General features: G+C 46.3%; 1 protein-coding gene across 1 annotated transcript in view; it reads left to right on the forward strand.

The window, feature by feature from the left end:
• LOC126234927 (sialin-like) overlaps positions 1–21,432 on the forward strand; it is a 191,376-nt gene that overhangs the window by 87,040 nt on the left and 82,904 nt on the right. Inside the window, exon 5 of the mRNA XM_049943667.1 lies at positions 11,667–11,887. Coding sequence (XP_049799624.1) covers positions 11,667–11,887 — 221 coding nt within the window. The remainder of the gene's footprint in view (positions 1–11,666; positions 11,888–21,432) is intronic.

Raw genomic sequence — 21,432 nt, forward strand, 5'->3', positions numbered from 1 at the left:
TTACAGGACGCAGACAACGAATGTAAATTGTATCAGACACAGCCACAATTTAATATGTACGATGGTCTTCTGTGCAGGGAAACGAAGTTAGGGCCAAGGGTAGTAGTGCCAGCGAAACTGAGAGATGAGGTTTTAAAGGAAGCACACGATCCCGTGTTATCTGGTCATGGAGGGTGTAGAGCGGTGAATAGGAGAGTCGCGGAGAGGTATTGGTGGAGAGGTAGGAACGTAGATGTGGAGCAATATGCCAAGAATTGTATACCATGTGCTCAGAAAGCAGATTTGAGTCGGAAACAGATACAGCTACAACGATTACCGGAAGCGACATGTCCATTTTTCTTTGTTGCGGATTGATGTCTTAGGACCTTTCAGGTGAACACCATCGGGGAACAGATTCGTTCTCACAATAATAAACCATTTTTCAAGGTATGTGAAGATGGTGGCCATGCCAAATCAACAAGCAGCAATGGTCGCGCAAGCGTTACTAAACAATTGGATTTTGAAGTTTGGTACACCGGAGACAATAATTACTGATCAAGAGACCAACTTCATGTGATTTAATGAAGGAGCTGTATAAATTGTTGAACGTAAAGAAGTTGAGGACGAGCGCGTTGCATCCACAGGCCAACGGAAATACAGAACGGGTACAAAGAACAACCGGGAAGATGCTGAGTTTTTATGTTGATTCTCATCACAATCGGTGGGACGAGTATTTGAAGCATACTGTTTGCGTATACAACGCAATTCCATACAAATACCGGTTTGTCACCATATGAGGTAGTGTATGGGCGAAAAATTCTGTCACCGTTTGATTTGGTGAGGCTACAGAAAGGAAGAACCGGTGAATCTGTGCGTCAATTCGATAGGACGATTCGGGATGTTTGGAAACGGGTACAAAAGGCGAATACAAAGGCTTTGGAAAGGCAGGAAGATGCAGTAAATCAGAAAGGAAGTTTACTGCAGTATAGAGTGGGGCAAAGGGTAATGCTGTCCAGCCCCTATACACAAAAAGGGAAAACGAAGAAGTTGCTCACGAGGTATCAATTGCCATACAAAGTTGTTGAAACCACATCCCCCGTTAATGTTAAGCTTCAGCTGGGCGGTTACGGCCATTTAAGGGTTATCCGGATGTGATTCCAGGCGTGTCACAGGCAGGAAAGAGGAAGAAAAATCGAGTGAAGAGAGGTGCTAAGCACTCAGAAAACCAGGAAGATAGAGTACAGCATGAAGTAACGTATGCTTTGCGATCCAGAAAGCAGTACAGTATTTGTAGTTTTCTTTGTTTTCGTGTCATGTATCATTGGGTTTGCGTAGATTAATTAGGCATCGTATTTTCATATTTTGTATGTGTTTTCGAGTATTGTAAGCCTGCCAGGGACAACAGTCTTTCTGAAGAGGGAGGAAGGGCGATGGTGATCCCTGTCCTCAGGTCACTGAAAAGGGGAGCGTTGAGCAAGTTTGTGGAAGTGAAAACTAAAGAGGTATTGCTGATCTCGGCAACTAGAAACTGGTACGGCGAGATGGCAAGGGAGGAATTACAAAGCTGCCATAGAGGGAAGGTAACGGTATGTCCAGCTAGGGTAGTAAGTACCAATCCGGACACATGCATGGTGCAGTTATTTTTAGCCGGGGGAAAGGAACAGACTGTCCAAGGGACATCTTGGAGCCAAAATTGAGCTTGCAATGGATTGGGATACATTGGATCTTCTCCACCTACGAGAATATGGTAGCAGTAGCAAGTTGTTTTGAGTGGGGAGTATTTTCAGAAGCGAAACGTATAGAGCTCGAGGGAAGCAGAATTTTAATCAATGGAACTAAGTGTAACATAATAGGACCAACCTTTCACCTACCAGCGTCAATTTCAGGAGTCACCCAACCGTATGTTACGCAGCCACAGCTGGACTGGTCAGAAGCCACTTTAGAGATCTTAGAATCTGACCTTGTTAAATCAAACTCTGGAGCCAGGTCTGTTGAGATCCATAAACAAGTTCATTTGAGAGCAAGAGGGGTGCATATCAGCCGAACAGCTTGTGCAACATGTCTCTCAGTACAGGGAAAGGCAATGGCAAATAACGATCATTTTGAGCACCTCTGTGCCAAGTGTCATCGCAGCCTTAACTTTATTTCGTGTTTTCTTTCTGATCAGGCGCAGATCTAATTCCAAGAGGGCACCAAGGGTAGTCCAAGTCCCAGTGGAATGGATACCGAGGGCGTGAGACGATTAGGTAAGGGGTTGATCGTGCAGTGGTCGTCCAATAAGGAATTTTTACTTTTTGTTTCATGTCATGGTTTTAAAGGGAACTAGGACACATTTAAGTTTCCTAATAGTAAGGAAATATAAGTGCCGACCCAAACACGTTAAGAGCTAGTTAGGTGTCGACCCGGGAACTGGGTCATTCCGAAGAGGGGAATAATGTAGTGGCACCACCGTTTAGGATCGAGAAAGTCAGTTTTGTGCAATATCCTGAGCACAAGTTACAGCCAGGTGCAGTCTGGATTGCAGTGAGTTACGCATACCAACAGTTGCGAAGTAGTGTACCGAGCGAGGTGGCGCAGTGGTTAGCACACTGGACTCGCATTCGGGAGGACGACGGTTCAATCCCGTCTCCAGCCATCCTGATTTAGGTTTTCCGTGATTTCCCTAAATCGCTTCCGGCAAATGCCAGGATGGTTCCTTTGAAAGGGCACGGCCGATTTCCTTCCCAATCCTTCCCTAACCCGAGCATGAGCTCCGTCTCTAATGACCTCGTTGTCGACGGGACGTTAAACACTAACCACCACCACCACCACAGTTGCGAAGTAGAATAGGGGCCACAGGGCCGTCACATTGCTGAAAGAGTATACGTAATGGTTTTGCATGTTGCAGATCACAGGCAGAAGGGGCCCACTGGCCAACCTAGCATGTTATGAGTATCTGACGTGAAGTGGTGCACTGGCATAACAGAGGTGCACAGCCACATATAAATTGGTGCAGGTTTCTAACAAGATGCATTCAAGTGTGACATCTCTCCTGGATGGCGGAGCGTGTCACGCCACCAGCTACACGCAGCAGTAGATGGGGCTCCAGCGTTCCAGTCCACAGTGAGTCGCTGGTTCGATCCTCTGAGGCCAACGAGGTGTCCGTAGGCAGCCAGCGGCAGGCCACTCCACAGCTCGCTACTGCAGGCAGTAGTCCTGGCTTCTAGCATACGCTGGAGGCATCCCGAGGCGAGGGCTCCAGATTCGGATGCTGGATCGCGGGCGCTCGTCGTCTCCGCAATCTCAGCCACACTGGCGAGAAGGACACAGCTGGTCACCGCGGCTCACACCGAGCAGCGCTGAGTCATTAGGGACGCCGACCCCTGAGTCGACTGCCGGCATCCTGACGATGCCACAACTCTGCTGGCGTACAAGGCCAACACACAGTGCATGCACGGGTCGGAGGCAGCCATTCTGCGCCAAGCTGTATCACAGACAGAGAAGTGGTGACATCAGCATTGTGGGGCCCAGTGATACAGATCGAGAAGAAGGGGGGGGGGGGGGGCACTGCTGTTGGGAACAATAAATCACTTGGAAAGCTTGGACGAGTCTTAAATAGTGTCTTCTACCTCTTCCCACTACATTTCTTCATCCTGATACATATGGTGGCAGAAGTTGCCACTACATTAGTATCGTATTTTACATTGAGATTTATCTGTTCTGGCCCCCAATGTAGCAATAAGAGAAAAACGAACACTTCAGTTCTTTACTAGCTGTACATAATGTGGTCACCTTTAAAGTTAATGCTGCATTGCCTAGTGGCACCAGTTTTGCTAGGCTTTTAGCTGTCTTTTGACAAGGCTAGAAGTAGCCAGATCGAAAATCAATAAGAAAATCTTAAGAAATCTTCTCCATCAAAAGTACTCTCGCTAATTTAAGTACCCCATAGTGTAAGGGTGACAACCTAACGACACTGCACGATTGATAACGATTCGTTCTGCATTTTTCAACATAAGCTTTGGTAACTGAATTCACAGTTTTATTTGTGTAATGCCACATTTTTATTTTACTTGAGTATTACACATGAGAGGAAGTAAACATAGGCCGTTTAGAAGTCCAAAATGAGTAACATCATACTAACTTGTGTTGGAAATGGAAATGTCGTGTGTCTAGGGCCTCCTGTCGGGTAGGCCGTTCACCTGGTGCAAGTAATTGGAGTTGACGCCACTTCGGCGACTTGCTTGTCGATAGCGATGAAATTACGATGATAAGGACAATACAACATCCAGTCCCTGAGCGGAGAAATTCTCCGACCTAGCCGGGAATCGAGCCCGGGTCGTTAGGTATGACATTCCGTCACGCTGACCACTCAGCTACCAGGGGCGGACAATTTGTGTTTAAATAGGCACACTTGTTATACAGATACTTTACGGTTTATTAAAACAGACTTTCTTCTTAAGTTTATAGTGGTAGGTTGTATTTCAGTTGCGTTAGTACGAGGTTTGGAACTTAAATAGTGGCAACTATTTATTCACAACCGACACAAAAGGGTTACATGTTTGCACCTGTTACTGTCCCTCAAAGTAGTCACCAGCGTTCTGTAGAACCCGTTGCCAACGATGTGGAAGGCGTAGTATACCGTTGGCAGAACCTGTTCTGTTGATGGTGCGAATGGAGCGGTCTAACATTATGGTAATTCTCGTGTACGACTGTGATGGTGTTATCCTAAGGCATTGCGTTCCTCCACAGCAGACCGTCAATGCACAATATTACTGTTCGTTTTTGGAGCATCACCTGCGACGAGCTTTGCGAAAGAAGCAGCTTCACTTTCTGCGCATCCCAGTCATCATTTTTCACGACAATGCGAGGGCGCATACAGCGCAAACTGTGGTTGCTCTGTTTGGTCGAAGGGACTGGGAAGTACTGTACCATCCACCATACTCGTCGGACTCAAGTCCTTGTGACTTTGATTTGATGCCGAAGATGAAGGAGTCACTTTGTGGCCTTCGCTTCAGAGCTGTTCCAGAGATTCGACAAGCAGTAGATCGCTCCATTTGCACCATCAACAGAACAGGCTCTGCTAACGATATACCACGACTTCAACATCGCTGGCAACGGGTTCTACACAGTGCTGGTGACTACTTTGAAGGACAGTAACAGGTGCAAACATGTAACTCTTTTGTAGCGGTTGTGAATAAATAGTTGCCACTATTTAAGTTCCAACCCTCGTACATTGCGTAGTTTAACAGTAGTTTCCATTAATTTATTGAACCCAACACTAAACATCTGAATGAAATTATCAGCAATATAGGATGTCCGATGAGGAACTGTCAATATTCAGGTACTTCACAGGGACGTTCATTCACAGCAAAAAAGTTTAGTAATCATGGTCTCTACAATGCATAACCTTAAGAGCTGGGAGTACTTCTTCTCTTCGATACTTCAAAGCATACGTCCTCTACTGCAAGCTCTTTGGTATCCATATTCTGAGAGGTAGTAGTATGCACTAAAACAAGTAAAAAATGTCCGGTAAACATGGACTCTAAAGTGTAACCCTTACGAGCTGTGGGGAGTTGTTCACTACTGTCGAACACATCTTCCTACGAAACAAGTGCTCACAGCTCTTAAGGTTCACTAGACTATTTCTGTTGTATTGGTCCACACTAACTCCTAAAAAAATATATAAAACAAAGAGCTTGCAATACAAGAGATTTGTTTCACAGTATCGAAGATGAAGAAGTGGTCATAACTTTCAAGGTATGCGTCTTAGAAGCCACATTTACTAACCTTATTTGCTTCAAATGTTCCTTCCTGTCACATCCCTGAATATCGACCATTCCTCCTGTGACGCCCTATATATTATTTCACATTATCTAAAACAGTCTGAGAAAGGTAGTTTACCCACTCCACGCCTATAGAAACCTAATGGTTGTGAGCTAAAGATGTGATCAGGGTTTGAATCGTATTTTCGTCCGAAAGGGATTTTCTTGATGATTACTTTACAAGGAGCGGGCAAGGTAAACATTTGAGGCCATAAGATCAGAAGAATAATTGCGTGAGGGATGACTTTGTGATATTAGCAGAGTGAATTATCGCGTAGTAGTAACACATGCTGCAGTTTTGTCGGTCGGTTTTCTTACACTGTGATCGAAAGGTGTCTTAGTTGTTTTTTGATAGGGTTCAGCCGTTAATTTCTTCTTAAGAATTAAAAAAACGCACCAGTAACAATACCACATAGGAACGCTCAATGAGCGAACTGATTATGTTTCAGTAAATATGCAATAGTATTCATCCGTTTGGTTTTGTTCCTTTGAATCAGAGGATTCACTACACCTACATCAGACATCCAAATCTTGCGTACTGAATACAAATGTCACACGACGGTTACATGGTCGCAGTTCATCGCGTATGTCAGGCAGTTGCCAAGACTTCCTGAATGTTGAAAACCATTCGTGTAAGAACGGACTTCCTTAACACAAACTGTGGTGTCACCGCCAGACACCACACTTGCTAGGTGGTAGCTTTTAAATCGGCCGCGGTCCATTAGTATACGTCGGACCCGCGTGTCGCCACTGTCAGTAATTGCAGACCGAGCGCCACCACACGGCAGGTCTAGAGAGACGTACTGGCATTCGCCCCAATTGTACAGCAGACTTTGCTAGCGAAGCCACACTGACAAATACGCTCTCATTTGCCGAGACGATAGTTAGCATAGCCTTCAGCTAAGTCATTGGCTACGACCTAGCAAGGCGCCATAGCTTTGATAATTGATATTGAGATTCTATTAATGTATCATCAAGAGCGATGTTCTACAAATGTGGATTAAAGTTAAGTATTCCAGAAGCTACGTACTTTTCTTTATAGCATTTATTACGTATCCTGTTTCAGACCTCACGCCAGCCTGCGTGAGTTTAAGCGCGTGCCTTTCGGCTTCCTCTCATTGTGTCTAGGCTGTCTTGTCTAGACACAACACAAACAAATTTTGTTACTGGCATGTTTTGCCCGAAAGCCCTCGCCCTCACAGAATACAAAGGATTCGAGCTGCCACCGCTGCTTTCAAATCTCTAATAAACCCAACCCGAACAATACGTCACAAATGTTAGACTTTTTCTCACTTGCGACTCTGTTTCACAACGTTTACACAATGTTCATAACATAAGTATGCGAAATCCTACACGTAACTGCAAGATAAGTACTAGAAATTCAGACAAGAAAGCGACAGTTGGGAAATACACCCACAGCGCCGTGCCGCAGTCATCTGGTCGGGTGGCAGTTGACGTGAGGCGGTGGGTGACGTGTTTTCGGTTGCCGCACTGCAGGGCGAGGGAACTCCGGAGCGTACACTGTTCTGATCCTGACGCAGCCCGAGCTGTTTTATGGTATTTCTTAAAGTGGGTTAGGGAGATCAGTGAAATATTTTTAAGGTTCCTTCAGAATGTTAACTTTAACATGCAGTGGTTTAAGAAACAAGGGAGTGCATGGGGCCTGTTCTCGTGATTTCCTGTCTACATTTCGCTACGTTTATCACTGGACCACAAGCTCATACAGCATGGTAACTAGGCAGCGCGTAAGTTTCATAATTTTAAGGTCGTGAGTTCGATCCTCACCCGGGGCATTTAAGGCGGCCGGTGTGGCCAAGCGGTTCTAGGCGCTTCAGTCTGAAACCGCGCGATCGCTAAGGTCGCAGGTTCGAATCCTACCTCGGGCATGGATGTGTGTGATGTCCTTAGGTTAGTTAGGTTTAAGTAGTTCTAAGTTCTAGGGGACTGATGACCTCAGATGTTAAGTGCCATAGTTCTCAGAGCCATTTGAACCATTTGAGCGTAGTAACAGCACGAAAAGAAGCCAACAATTCCTCCAGAATCTTGTTGATTCTACCGTGTTGCCAAAAGCGTGCATATGGCTGGACTTAAAATCCTGAGTGTTGACCATTGTTATTGGCCGCCTTAAGTGATTGCTCGGTCTTCATCTATGAAGCGGCCAGCCTGCGACCAGGATTTATTACTGACGTGACAAGTCATGACACACCTCCTAACGTCGTGTAGGACCTTCTTTTGCCCGGTTTAGAAAAGCAGCGCAACGTGGCATGGACTCAACAAGTCGTTGGAAGTACCCTGCAGAAATTTGAGCCATGCTACCGCTATAGCCGTCCATAACTGCGAAAGTCTTGCCGGTCCAGTATTTTGTGCACGAACAGATCTTTCGATTATGTTCCATAAATGTCCGATGGGATTCATGTCGGACGATCTGAGTGGCCAAATCATTTGCTCTAATTGTCCACAGTGTTCTGCAAACCAGTTGTGAACAATTCTGACCCAGTGACATGGCCCATTGTCATCCATCGTTCTTTGGAAACATGAAGTCCATGAATGGCTGCAAATGGTCTCCGAGTAGCCGGACAGAACCATTTCGAGTCAATGATCGATTCATTTGGATCAGAGGACCCCGTCCATTCCATGTAAACGTATCGCATACCATTATGGAGCCACGTCCTGCTTGTGCTTGTCTATCGGCACTGATAACTCTACGCTAATGCCGCTACTCTGGGTCGTTAAGTGAAGGCCGTCGGCCACTGCGTTGTCCGTGGTGGGAGGTGATGTCTGGATCGTTTTACTCTGGGCACACTCTTGATACTGTAGATCTCGGAATATTGAATTCCCTAAAGATTTCCGATATCTAATGTCCCTATGCTTCTAGTTCCAACTACCATTCGGAGTTCAAAGTCTGTTAATTGCCATCGTGCGGCATCGTTTTCACATGAATCAGCTGAGTACAAATGACAGCTTCATCAATGCACTGACCCTTTATATCTTGTGTACGTGATACTGCCGCCATCTGTATATGTGCATATCGCCATCCCACGACTTTTGTCACCTCAACGTATCTAAGACTGTACATAGTTACTTTCAATTTGTTTTCTGTCAATTTTATGTTATTATGTGAAATTTTGACGCGTAAACGTCTGTTCGGCCGTCAGTCGAACTTTATTGTGTAACAAAATACCGTCAGAACTGAATCGCTGATAACTAAGAAACTACCAATGCGTAAACAGTAGTTGAGCCCACATACGTCTCACTATTTGTCGCTTAGTATTTCCTTTGCCTGTGACGTCATAGAATAAGTGTATACTCTCGCGCGTGATTATTACGAATTAGCTTTATGTACTGTTGGAAAGTGGTGTAGCGTGGAAACGCTTTTAGATAAGAAATCGATTCTGGTGCCATAGCGAAAAGCCTGCGGAACGCTACTTGATACCAAAATGAGACAATGAGATTAGTGAAATAAGTATTAAATTGAAAATTATGAACTAATTAAAGCTGTCGTTTCAAATGACTCAGAACTACAAAAGTTACAGGAAAGCTGGCGTCGAATGGAATCCAAAAAGCCTAAAAAGGACAATGCCGAGAGAATGCAAGAGCTACAGCAGCGTCAAAAAGAAAAATAATTAACGGTGCAGAGCGATTACTTAGTTGGCCAGTCTGGCATACAGCGGCCGGTGACAGTTCAAACTTCTTATTTATCTATTCCTCAATCATGTTACTGCTCTGTGTAACCACTGTATTAAAGATATTGATCATAAAATTACATATTAATACGACACTCTTGTTATTATTTTATGCCACGAACCCGAACTGCACACACAGAAATTAATTTATTTCTGAAATCAAATTTCGTAAAGCAAAAGGATGGTTTAGAGTCATTCTATGAACCCTATAACTCCGACTTACTGTGGTGTCGTTGATTGACGTTGTCCCATTTTCACAACTTACGCTTTAAGACAACCCCCAAAATCCATCGAAGTTTGTCAGTAACCAGCTTGTTACACCCTGCATACGTGTGAAGAGGACTTCCTACAGACGTCAATTAGATTTGAAGTGTAGTTGTATATTTGGCGACGCGTTTTCGATCATCATTGACCGTGGTAGCAAATCATGTGTGGCACGCAAGCGACTATCACTTCTACACTCATGCTCATAAATTAAGGATAATGCTGATACATGGTGAAACAACGCTCTGGTGGGCGGTTTGCGGGTTTAAATCACCTCGGGGTATGACCATGCGGTGAATCTGACCTGCGGTCGTCGCAAGGTGGCGCTAGCAGCAGTCCACATACGCGGAGGTGTGTTGGTGCATGTCAGAGTACGGTGCAGCGAGTAAGTGTGCAGACGTTTTCAAACGTGCTAATGGTGACTGTGTGTTGAAAATGGCTCAAAGAACACATATTGAAGACGTTATGAGGTGTAGAATACTAGGGCGACTGGAGTCTGGGCATAGCATGGACCCTCCGTGTGCCACAAAGTGTGATCTCACGATTATGACAACGATTCCAGCAGACAGGAAACGTGTCCAGGCGCTACAGTATGGGACATCCACTGTGTACAACACCACAAGAAGACCGATATCTCACCATGAGTGCCCGCAGACGTCCACGAAGTACTGCAGGTAGCCTTGCTCGGGACCTTACCGCAGCTACTGGAACAGTTGTCTCCGTACACACAGTCTACAGACGACTGAACAGACATGGTTTATTCGCCAGGAGACCTGCAAGGTGCATTCCACTGACACCTGGTCATAGGAGAGCCCGTAAAGCCTGGTGTCAAGAACACAGTAATGGTCATTGGAACAGTGGTCCCAGTTTATGTTCACAGACGAGTCCAGGTATAGTCTGAACAGTGATTCTCGCTGGGTTTTCATCTGGCGTGAACCAGGAACCAGATACCAACCCCTTAATGTCCTTCTAGGCGCGCAGTCCGGAACCGTGCGACTGCTACGGTCGCAGGTTCGAATCCTGCCTCGGGCATGGATGTGTGATGTCCTTAGGTTAGTTAGGTTTAAGTAGTTCTAAGTTCTAGGGGACTGATGACCACAGCTGTTAAGTCCCATAGAGCTCAGAGCCATTTGAACCATTTTAACCTTAATGTCCTTCAAAGGGAACTGTATGAAGGTCGTGGTTTCATGGTGTGGGGTGGGATTATGATTGGTGCACATACACCCCTGCATGTCTTTGACAGAGGAACTGTAACAGGACAGGTGTATCGGGACGTCATTTTGCACCAGTATGTCCGCCTTTTCAGGTGTGCAGTGAGTCCCACTTTCCTCCTGATGGATGATAACGCAAGGCCTCACCGAGCTGCCATCGTGGAGGAGTACCTGGAAACAGACGATATCTGGCGAATGGAGTGGCCTGCCTGTTCTCCAGACCTAAACCCCATCGAGCACGTCTGGGATGCTCTCGTCGACATATCGCTGCACATCTGCAACCCCTACGACACTTCAGGAGCTCCGACAGGCACTGGTGCAAGAATGGGAGGCTATACCCTAGCAGCTGCTCGACCACCTGGTCCAGAGTATGCCAACCCGTTGTGCGGTCTGTGTACGTGTGCATGGTGATCATATCCCATATTGATGTCGGGGTACACGCGCAGGAAACAGTGGCGTTTTGTAGAACATGTGTTTCGGGACGGTTTTCTCAACTTATCACCAATACCGTGGACTTACAGATCTGTGTCGTGTGTGTCCCCTATGTGTCTGTGCTATTAGCACCAGTTTTGTGTAGTACCACGTTGTGTGGCACCACATTCTGCAATTATCCTTAATTTATGAGCATGAGTGTAGTTGCTAATCTGTTGCAAAGGAATACCTCCAAATCAGATTTATCACCGTATTGCGCCTACGCTAAACAAATGCTTCTTTTGTTCCCTTTCCAGGAAGTTCTATCGGCACCGCTGTGACCTTCCCACTGTGTGGTATGCTGATCCACTATCTGAACTGGCAGTCGGTGTTCTATGTGACCAGCGTCATTGGGATCGCTTGGTTCGTCTTCTGGTGGTGGTTAGTGTTCGACAGCCCCGCCCAACACCCAACCATAACGCAAAAGGAGCTCGCCTATATACGAAGTTCGCTTGGAGACACTGTCTCTGAGAGGAAGGTGAGAATTACATTGAGTTTTGTGTCCGATGTCACGTATTTCTTTCTTTGTGGCACTTTTACTGTCAAATACAGAATTTTTACTGGAAATTGACGTTCATATGTTCAAGTATTCTACCTGCCATTTTCGGGTTACTTGCTCTGTAACTTGGTAACTCAAAACGAGAGACTGGACTTGTATCTTATAGATTGTCCTCTTCCATAGAAATTTTCCATGCTCGATGGCCAATCGTTAATTCAGCGTTTGCCGCCGACGGTGAGAGGGACTCTTATCATCACCGACCACACTCAGTTTTCACCAGACTCTTCTGGCCTATAGACTGCATTTACAGGGACTTGCCCTCATCGGTGCTTGCAATGCTAGTGGACAAATACCACTTGAGCTCCAATACACTAATTTGCCTCCTCTAGCCGGCCGGAGTGGCCGAGCAGTTCTAGGCGCTACAGTCTGGAACCGCGCGACCGCTACGGTCGCAGGTTCGAATCCTGCCTCGGGCATGGGTGTGTGTGATGTCCTTAGGTTAGTTAGGTTTAAGTAGTTCTACGTTCTAGGGGACTGATGACCTCAGAAGTTAAGTCCCATAATGCTCAGAGCCATTTTTTTGTCTCCTGTACAGATAATCAAAAGAGAGGAACCCACATACGGGAAGACCGCACTTGAGAGGTTTCCCGGTCAAGGACAGGCATAAAGTTTTTTTTAAATTTAATGTAGAATAGTTAGGACACTGATTCCGTATGCAAACATGATTAGTAAAATACACTCCTGGAAATTGAAATAAGAACACCGTGAATTCATTGTCCCAGGAAGGGGAAACTTTATTGACACATTCCTGGGGTCAGATACATCACATGATCACACTGACAGAACCACAGGCACATAGACACAGGCAACAGAGCATGCACAATGTCGGCACTAGTACAGTGTATATCCACCTTTCGCAGCAATGCAGGCTGCTATTCTCCCATGGAGACGATCGTAGAGATGCTGGATGTAGTCCTGTGGAACGGCTTGCCATGCCATTTCCACCTGGCGCCTCAGTTGGACCAGCGTTCGTGCTGGACGTGCAGACCACGTGAGACGACGCTTCATCCAGTCCCAAACATGCTCAATGGGGGACAGATCCGGAGATCTTGCTGGCCAGGGTAGTTGACTTACACCTTCTAGAGCACGTTGGGTGGCACGGGATACATGCGGACGTGCATTGTCCTGTTGGAACAGCAAGTTCCCTTGCCGGTCTAGGAATGGTAGAACGATGGGTTCGATGACGGTTTGGATGTACCGTGCACTATTCAGTGTCCCCTCGACGATCACCAGTGGTGTACAGCCAGTGTAGGAGATCGCTCCCCACACCATGATGCCGGGTGTTGGCCCTGTGTGCCTCGGTCGTATGCAGTCCTGATTGTGGCGCTCACCTGCACGGCGCCAAACACGCATACGACCATCATTGGCACCAAGGCAGAAGCGACTCTCATCGCTGAAGACGACACGTCTCCATTCGTCCCTCCATTCACGCCTGTCGCGACACCACTGGAGGCGGGCTGCACGATGTTGGGGCGTGAGCGGAAGACGGCCTAACGGTGTGCGGGACCGTAGCCCAGCTTCATGGAGACGGTTGCGAATGGTCCTCGCCGATACCCCAGGAGCAACAGTGTCCCCAATTTGCTGGGAAGTGGCGGTGCGGTCCCCTACGGCACTGCGTAGGATCCTACGGTCTTGGCGTGCATCCGTGCGTCGCTGCGGTCCGGTCCCAGGTCGACGGGCACGTGCACCTTCCGCCGACCACTGGCGACAACATCGATGTACTGTGGAGACCTCACGCCCCACGTGTTGAGCAATTCGGCGGTACGTCCACCCGGCCTCCCGCATGCCCACTATACGCCCTCGCTCAAAGTCCGTCAACTGCACATACGGTTCACGTCCACGCTGTCGCGGCACGCTACCAGTGTTAAAGACTGCGATGGAGCTCCGTATGCTACGGCAAACTGGCTGACACTGACGGCGGCAGTGCACAAATGCTGCACAGCTAGCGCCATTCGACGGCCAACACCGCGGTTCCTGGTGTGTCCGCTGTGCCGTGCGTGCGATCATTGCTTGTACAGTGTCCGGAGCAAGTATGGTGGGTCTGACACACCGGTGTCAATATGTTCTTTTTTCCATTTCCAGGAGTGTAGTAAGGAATGCAGACATCTAAGAGTGGTGAATGACCGAACCCAACTTCAGCAGGAACAGAGACAATTTTATTGCGTCACAAACAATTTACACAAGGCACACTCTTGTAAACTGCATTCGCTGAAACTTTATAATTACTGAAATGTAAAGGCACCGAATATACGAGGGCTGTCCAGAAAGTAGGTTCCGATCGGTCGCGTAATGGACACCACAGTGAAAATCCAATGAAGCTTTGCACAGATTTGTTGGGTAGTGTCTCTAGTATGACCGTCGATCACATCAAGACGCTCTTTTCAGTTGTGAGCGCACTGTGAGCGAGTAAAGGTGCCTAGAACAACGATGTCTCCCGCTACATAGGAGGGCTTGCAGAAAGGCTTCGCCTTAATGAATGCAGCCCACCTAACACAACTGCCACGCACTTCCTTCTTCATGGCAATTCTCAGCCGCACTCTTCAGGGGCAGTGAAGATGCTCCTGCAACCTTTTCGATGGGAAGTGTTCGTTCACCCACAACACAGCCATAGTTTCCTCGTCCTGAGTATCATCTCTGTTCACATTAAACGCTGGATACGCAGACAACAAATGGGCGCAGGCTCCGCGTTATAGACCAGCGTAGAGAATTATCGGAATGCACAGGCGGTTGCCTTCTACGAAGATGGTGTTGGAGATATGATACAACGCTCCGACAAATGTCTAAGTCGAAGCGACGACCATGTAGGGACGTATCTGGAAAGCGTAGCTAACTCTTGCAAATAAAATGTTTCTGATTTTCACTGTGGTTCCATTTAGCGACCGATCGGAACTTACTTTCTGGACAACCCTCGTAGTTTAATGACACCGGTAAGCAACTAGATCCACAATAAATTAAAGGCGCCATTTAACAAACTCTGTGTTGTTGTTGTTGTGATCTTCAGTTCAGACTGGTTTGCTGCAGCCTCTTCATCTCCGAATAACTACTGCAACCTATGTCCTTCTGAATCTGCTTATTGTATTTATCTCCGAGTCTCCCTCTACTATTTTTACGCCCTCCGCCCCCCACTTCCCTCCAGTACTAATCCCTTAGAGTCTCAGAATGTGTCCTATTAATCGATCGCTTCTTCTAGCCATGTTATGCTACAATTTTCTTTCGTCCGCATTTCTATTCATTACTTCCTCATTAGTTACCCGATCTATTCTTCTAATCTTAAACATTCTTCTGTAGCATCATATTTCTAAAACATGCAATCTCTTCTTGTCTAAACTGCTTCTCTCCATGTTTCACTTCCATACTACACTACAGCCAAATACCTGGAAAGAAGAGTTCCTAACACTTAAACCTGTATTCGACGTTAACAAATTCCTATTCTTCAGAAACGCTTTTCCTGCCATTGCCGGTCTAGGTTTTATATCCTCTCTACTTTGGCTATCATGAGGTATTTTGCTTCCCAAATAGCAAAACTCGTCTATTACTTTAAATGTCTCATTTCCTAAACTAATTCCCTCTGCATGAGCTGGTTTAATTCGACTGCATTCCATTATCCGTGTCTTGCTTTTGTTGATGTTTACCCTATGTCCCCCTTTCCAGACACTGCCCATTCCGTTCAATTACTCTTTCAAGTCCTTTCGTGTCACTGACAGAACTACAACGTCATCGTCAAACTTCAATGTTTTATTTCTTCTCCCTGAACTTTAATTCCTAGTTCAAATTTTTCTTTGTTTACCTTCACTGCTTGCTCAGTGTACAGATTGAATAACATCGGGGTAGACTACAATCCTATCTCATTCCCTTCTCAACCGCTGCTTCCCTTTGATGCCCTCGAGTCTTATGACTGCCGTCTGGTTTCTGTACACGTTGTAAATAGCCTTTCGCTCCCTGTATATTACCCCTGCACCTTCATAATTCCAAAGGGAGTACTCCAGTCAACAACAAACTCTATATTTTAAAAAAATCTAAATATTTTATAGGCGCTGGTGAGCATTATCATCAGATATTATTTAAACCTGCCATCAAGTAAATTCAATATTATAAGGATAAGAATAATGTACTTGTGCCAATGAGCCGTAACATCAAAAGTTACTTGATGCCCCAACAATAAAACAGTTTAACATCAGAATCCCTTTAAAAACTCCAAAGATCTATTAAACAATATGTAATAAAAAAAATTATTGTAAAGGCGCCAATAATAATAAGAGCAAAAATTATCACGATCAAAATGGATTACGTGCGCCAATGAACGGAGCAAATACTCTAACGCTCCATAGACTTAAAGTCAGTACGAACAAACGTCCACCCACGCAGGTTAAATTACAGCCCAGGATTTTTGCCAGGGAAGAAAGCCAAGATCTCTTCCTGAAAACTTTGCCTAGAAGTTGGCGTTTACATTCGACATCTTTCGCAAAAGGTTCTTCCGCTAGTTTTACACAAGTATAATAAAAGCAATTAATACAAATTTCCGCTGGTGATTGTCTGTAGATGATTACTAACTTGGAAAAAGCACATTTGTGCCATCATCTGTGCAATTTTATTTTTATTCTCCACCAGTTGGGAATGTTACAGTCAAATGGTTCAAATGGCTCTGAGCACTATGGGACTTAACATCTGAGGTCATCAGTCCCCTAGAACTTAGAACTACTTAAACCTAATTAACCTAAGGACATCACACACATCCATGCCCGAGGCAGGATTCGAACCTGTGACCGTAGCAGTCGCGCGGTTCCGGACTGAGCGCCTAGAACCGCTAGACCACCGCGGCCGGCAATGTTACAGTCATCTTCAAGGAGGAAAATATTGTACATCAATGGATCAACCACAGATTTCCGTTATATATGATGCATACAAATGTTGAAGATACATAATTGTCATGATTCTCTTAACACGGTCCGTATAAACACGCTTTGCCTTGGCACAATCGCTATAGTGCACATTTGCTGGTCAACCACATCAATTATCACCAAATGTGCACTACTGTAATTGTTCCAAGGCACACCGTGTTTATATGGACTGTGTTAAGAAAGACAATGATATACGTTTTGCATTTTTTATGACTCATATACGCTGACGTGACAAAAGTCATGGGATAGCGACACATACATAAAAATATACCGGCAGTATTTTGTACACAAGGTATAAAAGGGCAGTGCATTGGAGGAGCTGCTTTCTGTGATGATGTTTGGTTTGTGGGGCGCTTATCAGCCCAGTCATCAGCTCCCGCACAAAGTCCCAATTTTTTTGCAGTCCAATTTTTTAAACAGTCCGATCGACCCACTGTCACGAATGATGATGATGAAATGATGAGGACAACACAAACACCCAGTCCCCAGGCAGAGAAAATTCCCAATCCGGCTGGTAATCGAACCCAGGACCCCATGATCCAGAGACAACAACGCTAGCCACAAGACCACGAGCTGCGGACACTGCTGTCTGTACTCAGCTGGTTCATGCGTAAAAGATTCCAACGTGATGACCGCACGATGGGCGTTAACAGACTTTGAACGCGAAGTGGTAGTTGGAGTTAGACGAATGGGACATGCCATTTCGGAATGATCCGAGATCCACACAGTCAAAAATGTGGTGAGGTTGCCACATTTCAGGCACTACCACTCACCACGGATAACGCAGTGGCCGACGACCTCACTTAACCACCGAGGGCAGCGGCATTTGCGTAGAGTTGTCATTGCCGACAGGCAAGCAACATTGCTTGAAATAACGGCAGAAATCAATGTGGGACGTGCGACGAAAGTATCCATTAGGGCAGTGAGACGAAAATTGTCGTTAACGGGCTGTGGCAGCAGACGAGTGCCTTTGCTAACAGAATGACATCGCCCGTAGTGTCTCTTCAGGGCTCCTCACCATGTCGGTTGGATCCTGGACGACTGGAAGACCGTGTCCTGGTCAGATGAGTCTTGATTTCTGCTGGTAAGAGCAGACGGTAGAGTTCAAGGATGGCGCAGACTTCACGAAGCCATGGACCCAAGTTGTCAGCAAAGCACTGTGGAAGATGGTGGTGCTCCAAATGGTGTGATCTGTGTTTACATATAATGGACTGGGTCCGCTGGTCCAGCTGAACCAGCTGAGGGTGCTCCCTGCCGCCGTTGGATAAGCAGCTGCAGCAGCAAGTCGTATACTCTTAGCTCACTTATTTGTTACATAGTTTAATTCTTAATTTCTTTACGTGTTTTTGGTACTTGCATTGTTTAATTCATAAATTTCTGGCGTATTATAGTATTTGAGAGTTGTAGCATCGCGTTTTAGTACCTGAATAGTGTAAAATCGCGTAGTCGACTGTCTTCTGTTTTTGTTTTGAACGGCCAGTGTCGGTTGGTCACAGCCAGTGTACTCCCTGCCGCCGTTGGATAAGCAGCTGCAGCAGCAAGTCGTATACTCTTAGCTCACTTATTTGTTACACAGTTTAATTCTTAATTTCTTTGAGTGTTTTTCGTACTTACATTGTTTAATTCATAAATTTCGGGCGTATTATAGTATTTGAGCGTTCTAGCATCGCGTTTTAGTACCTGAATAGTGTAAATTCGCGTAGTCTCCTTCCGCCGCCGAGCAGTGTGTCAGCAGTGCGCAAGTAGCAACATTACTGCATTTACTAGGCAATCTTGTATTTTAATAACCGTTTAACTTTTGTGTCGAATTGTTTGTGCTCTCTGTAAATTAGTTCAGACGTTCTTTGCACAACAGTTTTTAGCATGGATAGGGATTGCAACTGCTGTGTTCGGATGCAGGCTGAGTTGGCACCCCTTCGCTCCTAGCGTCAGGCAGTGTTGTCTTCGGTCACACAGCTTGAGGCTGTTGCCAATGGGCATCACTGTGGGGGTCCGGATGGGGGTTTGTCGGGGACGGCCAGCTCGTCCCACGCATCCCCCGATCGGACTACGACTGTGGCTGCCCGCGATACTGCCCACATTGAGGCTGACCCCTCACCTGTGGTAGAGTGGGAAGTCGTCTCGAGGTGTGGCAGGGGTCGAAGGACATTCCGGAGGGTTGAACGGAAGGCCCCTCCAGTTTGTCGGACGAACCGGTTTCAGGCTCTGTCTCAGGCTGATACTGATATTCGGCCGGACATGGCTGCTTGTCCTGTTCCAGAGGTTGCCCCTCAGTCTACAAGATCCGGGTGGTCGCAGAGGGTGGGCTTACTGGTAGTTGGGAGCTCCAACGTCAGGCGCGTAATGGGGCCCCTCAGGGATATGGCAGCAAGAGAGGGGAAGAAAACCAATGTGCACTCCGTGTGCATACCGGGGGGAGTCATTCCAGATGTGGAAAGGGTCCTTCCGGATGCCATGAAGGGTACAGGGTGCACCCATCTGTAGGTGGTCGCTCATGTCGGCACCAATGAGTGTGCCGCTATGGACCGGAGGAAATCCTCTCTGGCTTCCGGCGGCTATCTGATTTGGTGAAGACTGCCAGTCTCGCTAGCGGGATGAAAGCAGAGCTCACCATCTGCAGCATCGTCGACAGGACTGACTGCGGACCTTTGGTACAGAGCCGAGTGGAGAGTCAGAATTAGAGGCTGAGACGGTTCTGCGACCGTGTGGGCTGCAGATTCCTCGACTTGCGCTATAGGGTGGTGGGGTTTCGGGTTCCGCTGGATAGGTCAGGAGTCCACTACACACAGCAAGCGGCTACACGGGTAGCAGGGGTTGTGTGGCGTCAGAGGGTGCGGGGCAAAGTCAGGACATGCGGGGACCAAGCAGCAATCGGTATTGTAATTGTCAACTGTCGAAGCTGCATTGGTAAAGTACCGGAGCTTCAAGCGCTGATAGAAAGCACCGAAGCTGAAATCGTTATAGGTACAGAAAGCTGGCTGAAGCCAGAGATAAATTCTGACGAAATTTTTACAAAGGCACAGACGGTGTTTAGAAAGGATAGATTGCATGCAACCGGTGGTGGCGTGTTTGTCGCTGTTAGTAGTAGTTTATCCTGTAGTGAAGTAGAAGTGGATAGTTCCTGCGAATTATTATGGGTGGAGGTTACACTCAACAACCGAGCTAGGTTAATAATTGGCTCCTTTTACCGACCTCCCGACTCAGCAGCATTAGTGGCAGAACAACTAAGAGAAAATCTGGAATACATTTCACATAAATCTTCTCAGCATGTTATAGTCTTAGGTGGAGATTTCAATTTACCAGATATTGACTGGGACACTCAGATGTTTAGGACGGGTGGTAGGGACAGAGCATCGAGTGACATACTGAGTGCACTATCCAAAAATTACCTCGAGCAATTAAACAGAGAACCGACTCGTGGAGATAACATCTTGGACCTACTGATAACAAACAGACCCGAACTTTTCGACTCTGTATGTGCAGAACAGGGAATCAGTGATCATAAGGCCGTTGCAGCATCCCTGAATATGGAAGTTAATAGGAATATAAAACAAGGGAGGAAGGTGTATCTGTTTAGCAAGAGTAATAGAAGGCAGATTTCAGACTACCTAACAGATCAAAACGAAAATTTCTGTTCCGACACTGACAATGTTGAGTGTTTATGGAAAAAGTTCAAGGAAAATCGTAAAATGCGTTTTAGACAGGTACGTGCCGAGTAAAACTGTGAGGGACGGGAAAACCCACCGTGGTTCAACAACAAAGTTAGGAAACTACTGCGAAAGCAAAGAGAGCTTCACTCCAAGTTTAAACGCAGCCAAAACCTCTCAGACAAACAGAAGCTAAACGATGTCAAAGTTAGCGTAAGGAGGGCTATGCGTGAAGCGTTCAGTGAATTCGAAAGTAAAATTCTAGGTACCGATGACAGAAAATCCTAGGAAGTTCTGGTCTTACGTTAAATCAGTAAGTGGCTCGAAACAGCATATCCAGACACTCCGGGATGATGATGGCATTGAAAAAGAGGATGACACGCGTAAAGCTGAAATACTAAACACCTTTTTCCAAAGCTGTTTCACAGAGGAAGACCGCACTGCAGTTCCTTCTCTAAATCCTCGCACAAACTAAAAAATGGCTGACATCGAAATAAGTGTCCAAGGAATAGAAAAGCAACTGGAATCACTCAACAGAGGAAAGTCCACTGGACCTGACGGGATACCAATTCGATTCTACACAGAGTACGCGAAAGAACTTGCCCCCCTTCTAACAGCCGTGTACCGCAAGTCTCTAGAGGAACGGAAGGTTCCAAATGATTGGAAAAGAGCACAGGTAGTCCCAGTCTTCAAGAAGGCTCGTCGAGCAGATGCGCAAAACTATAGACCTATATCTCTGACGTAGATCTGTTGTAGAATTTTAGAACATGTTTTCTGCTCGAGTATCATGTCGTTTTTGGAAACCCAGAATCTACTCTGTAGGAGTCAACATGGATTCCGGAAACAGCGATCGTGTGAGACCCAACTCGCTTTATTTGTTCATGAGACCCAGAAAATATTAGATACAGGCTCCCAGGTA

This window comes from Schistocerca nitens, chromosome 2 (genome assembly GCF_023898315.1).
Source record: "Schistocerca nitens isolate TAMUIC-IGC-003100 chromosome 2, iqSchNite1.1, whole genome shotgun sequence".
NCBI classification, from domain to species: Eukaryota; Metazoa; Arthropoda; class Insecta; order Orthoptera; family Acrididae; genus Schistocerca; species Schistocerca nitens.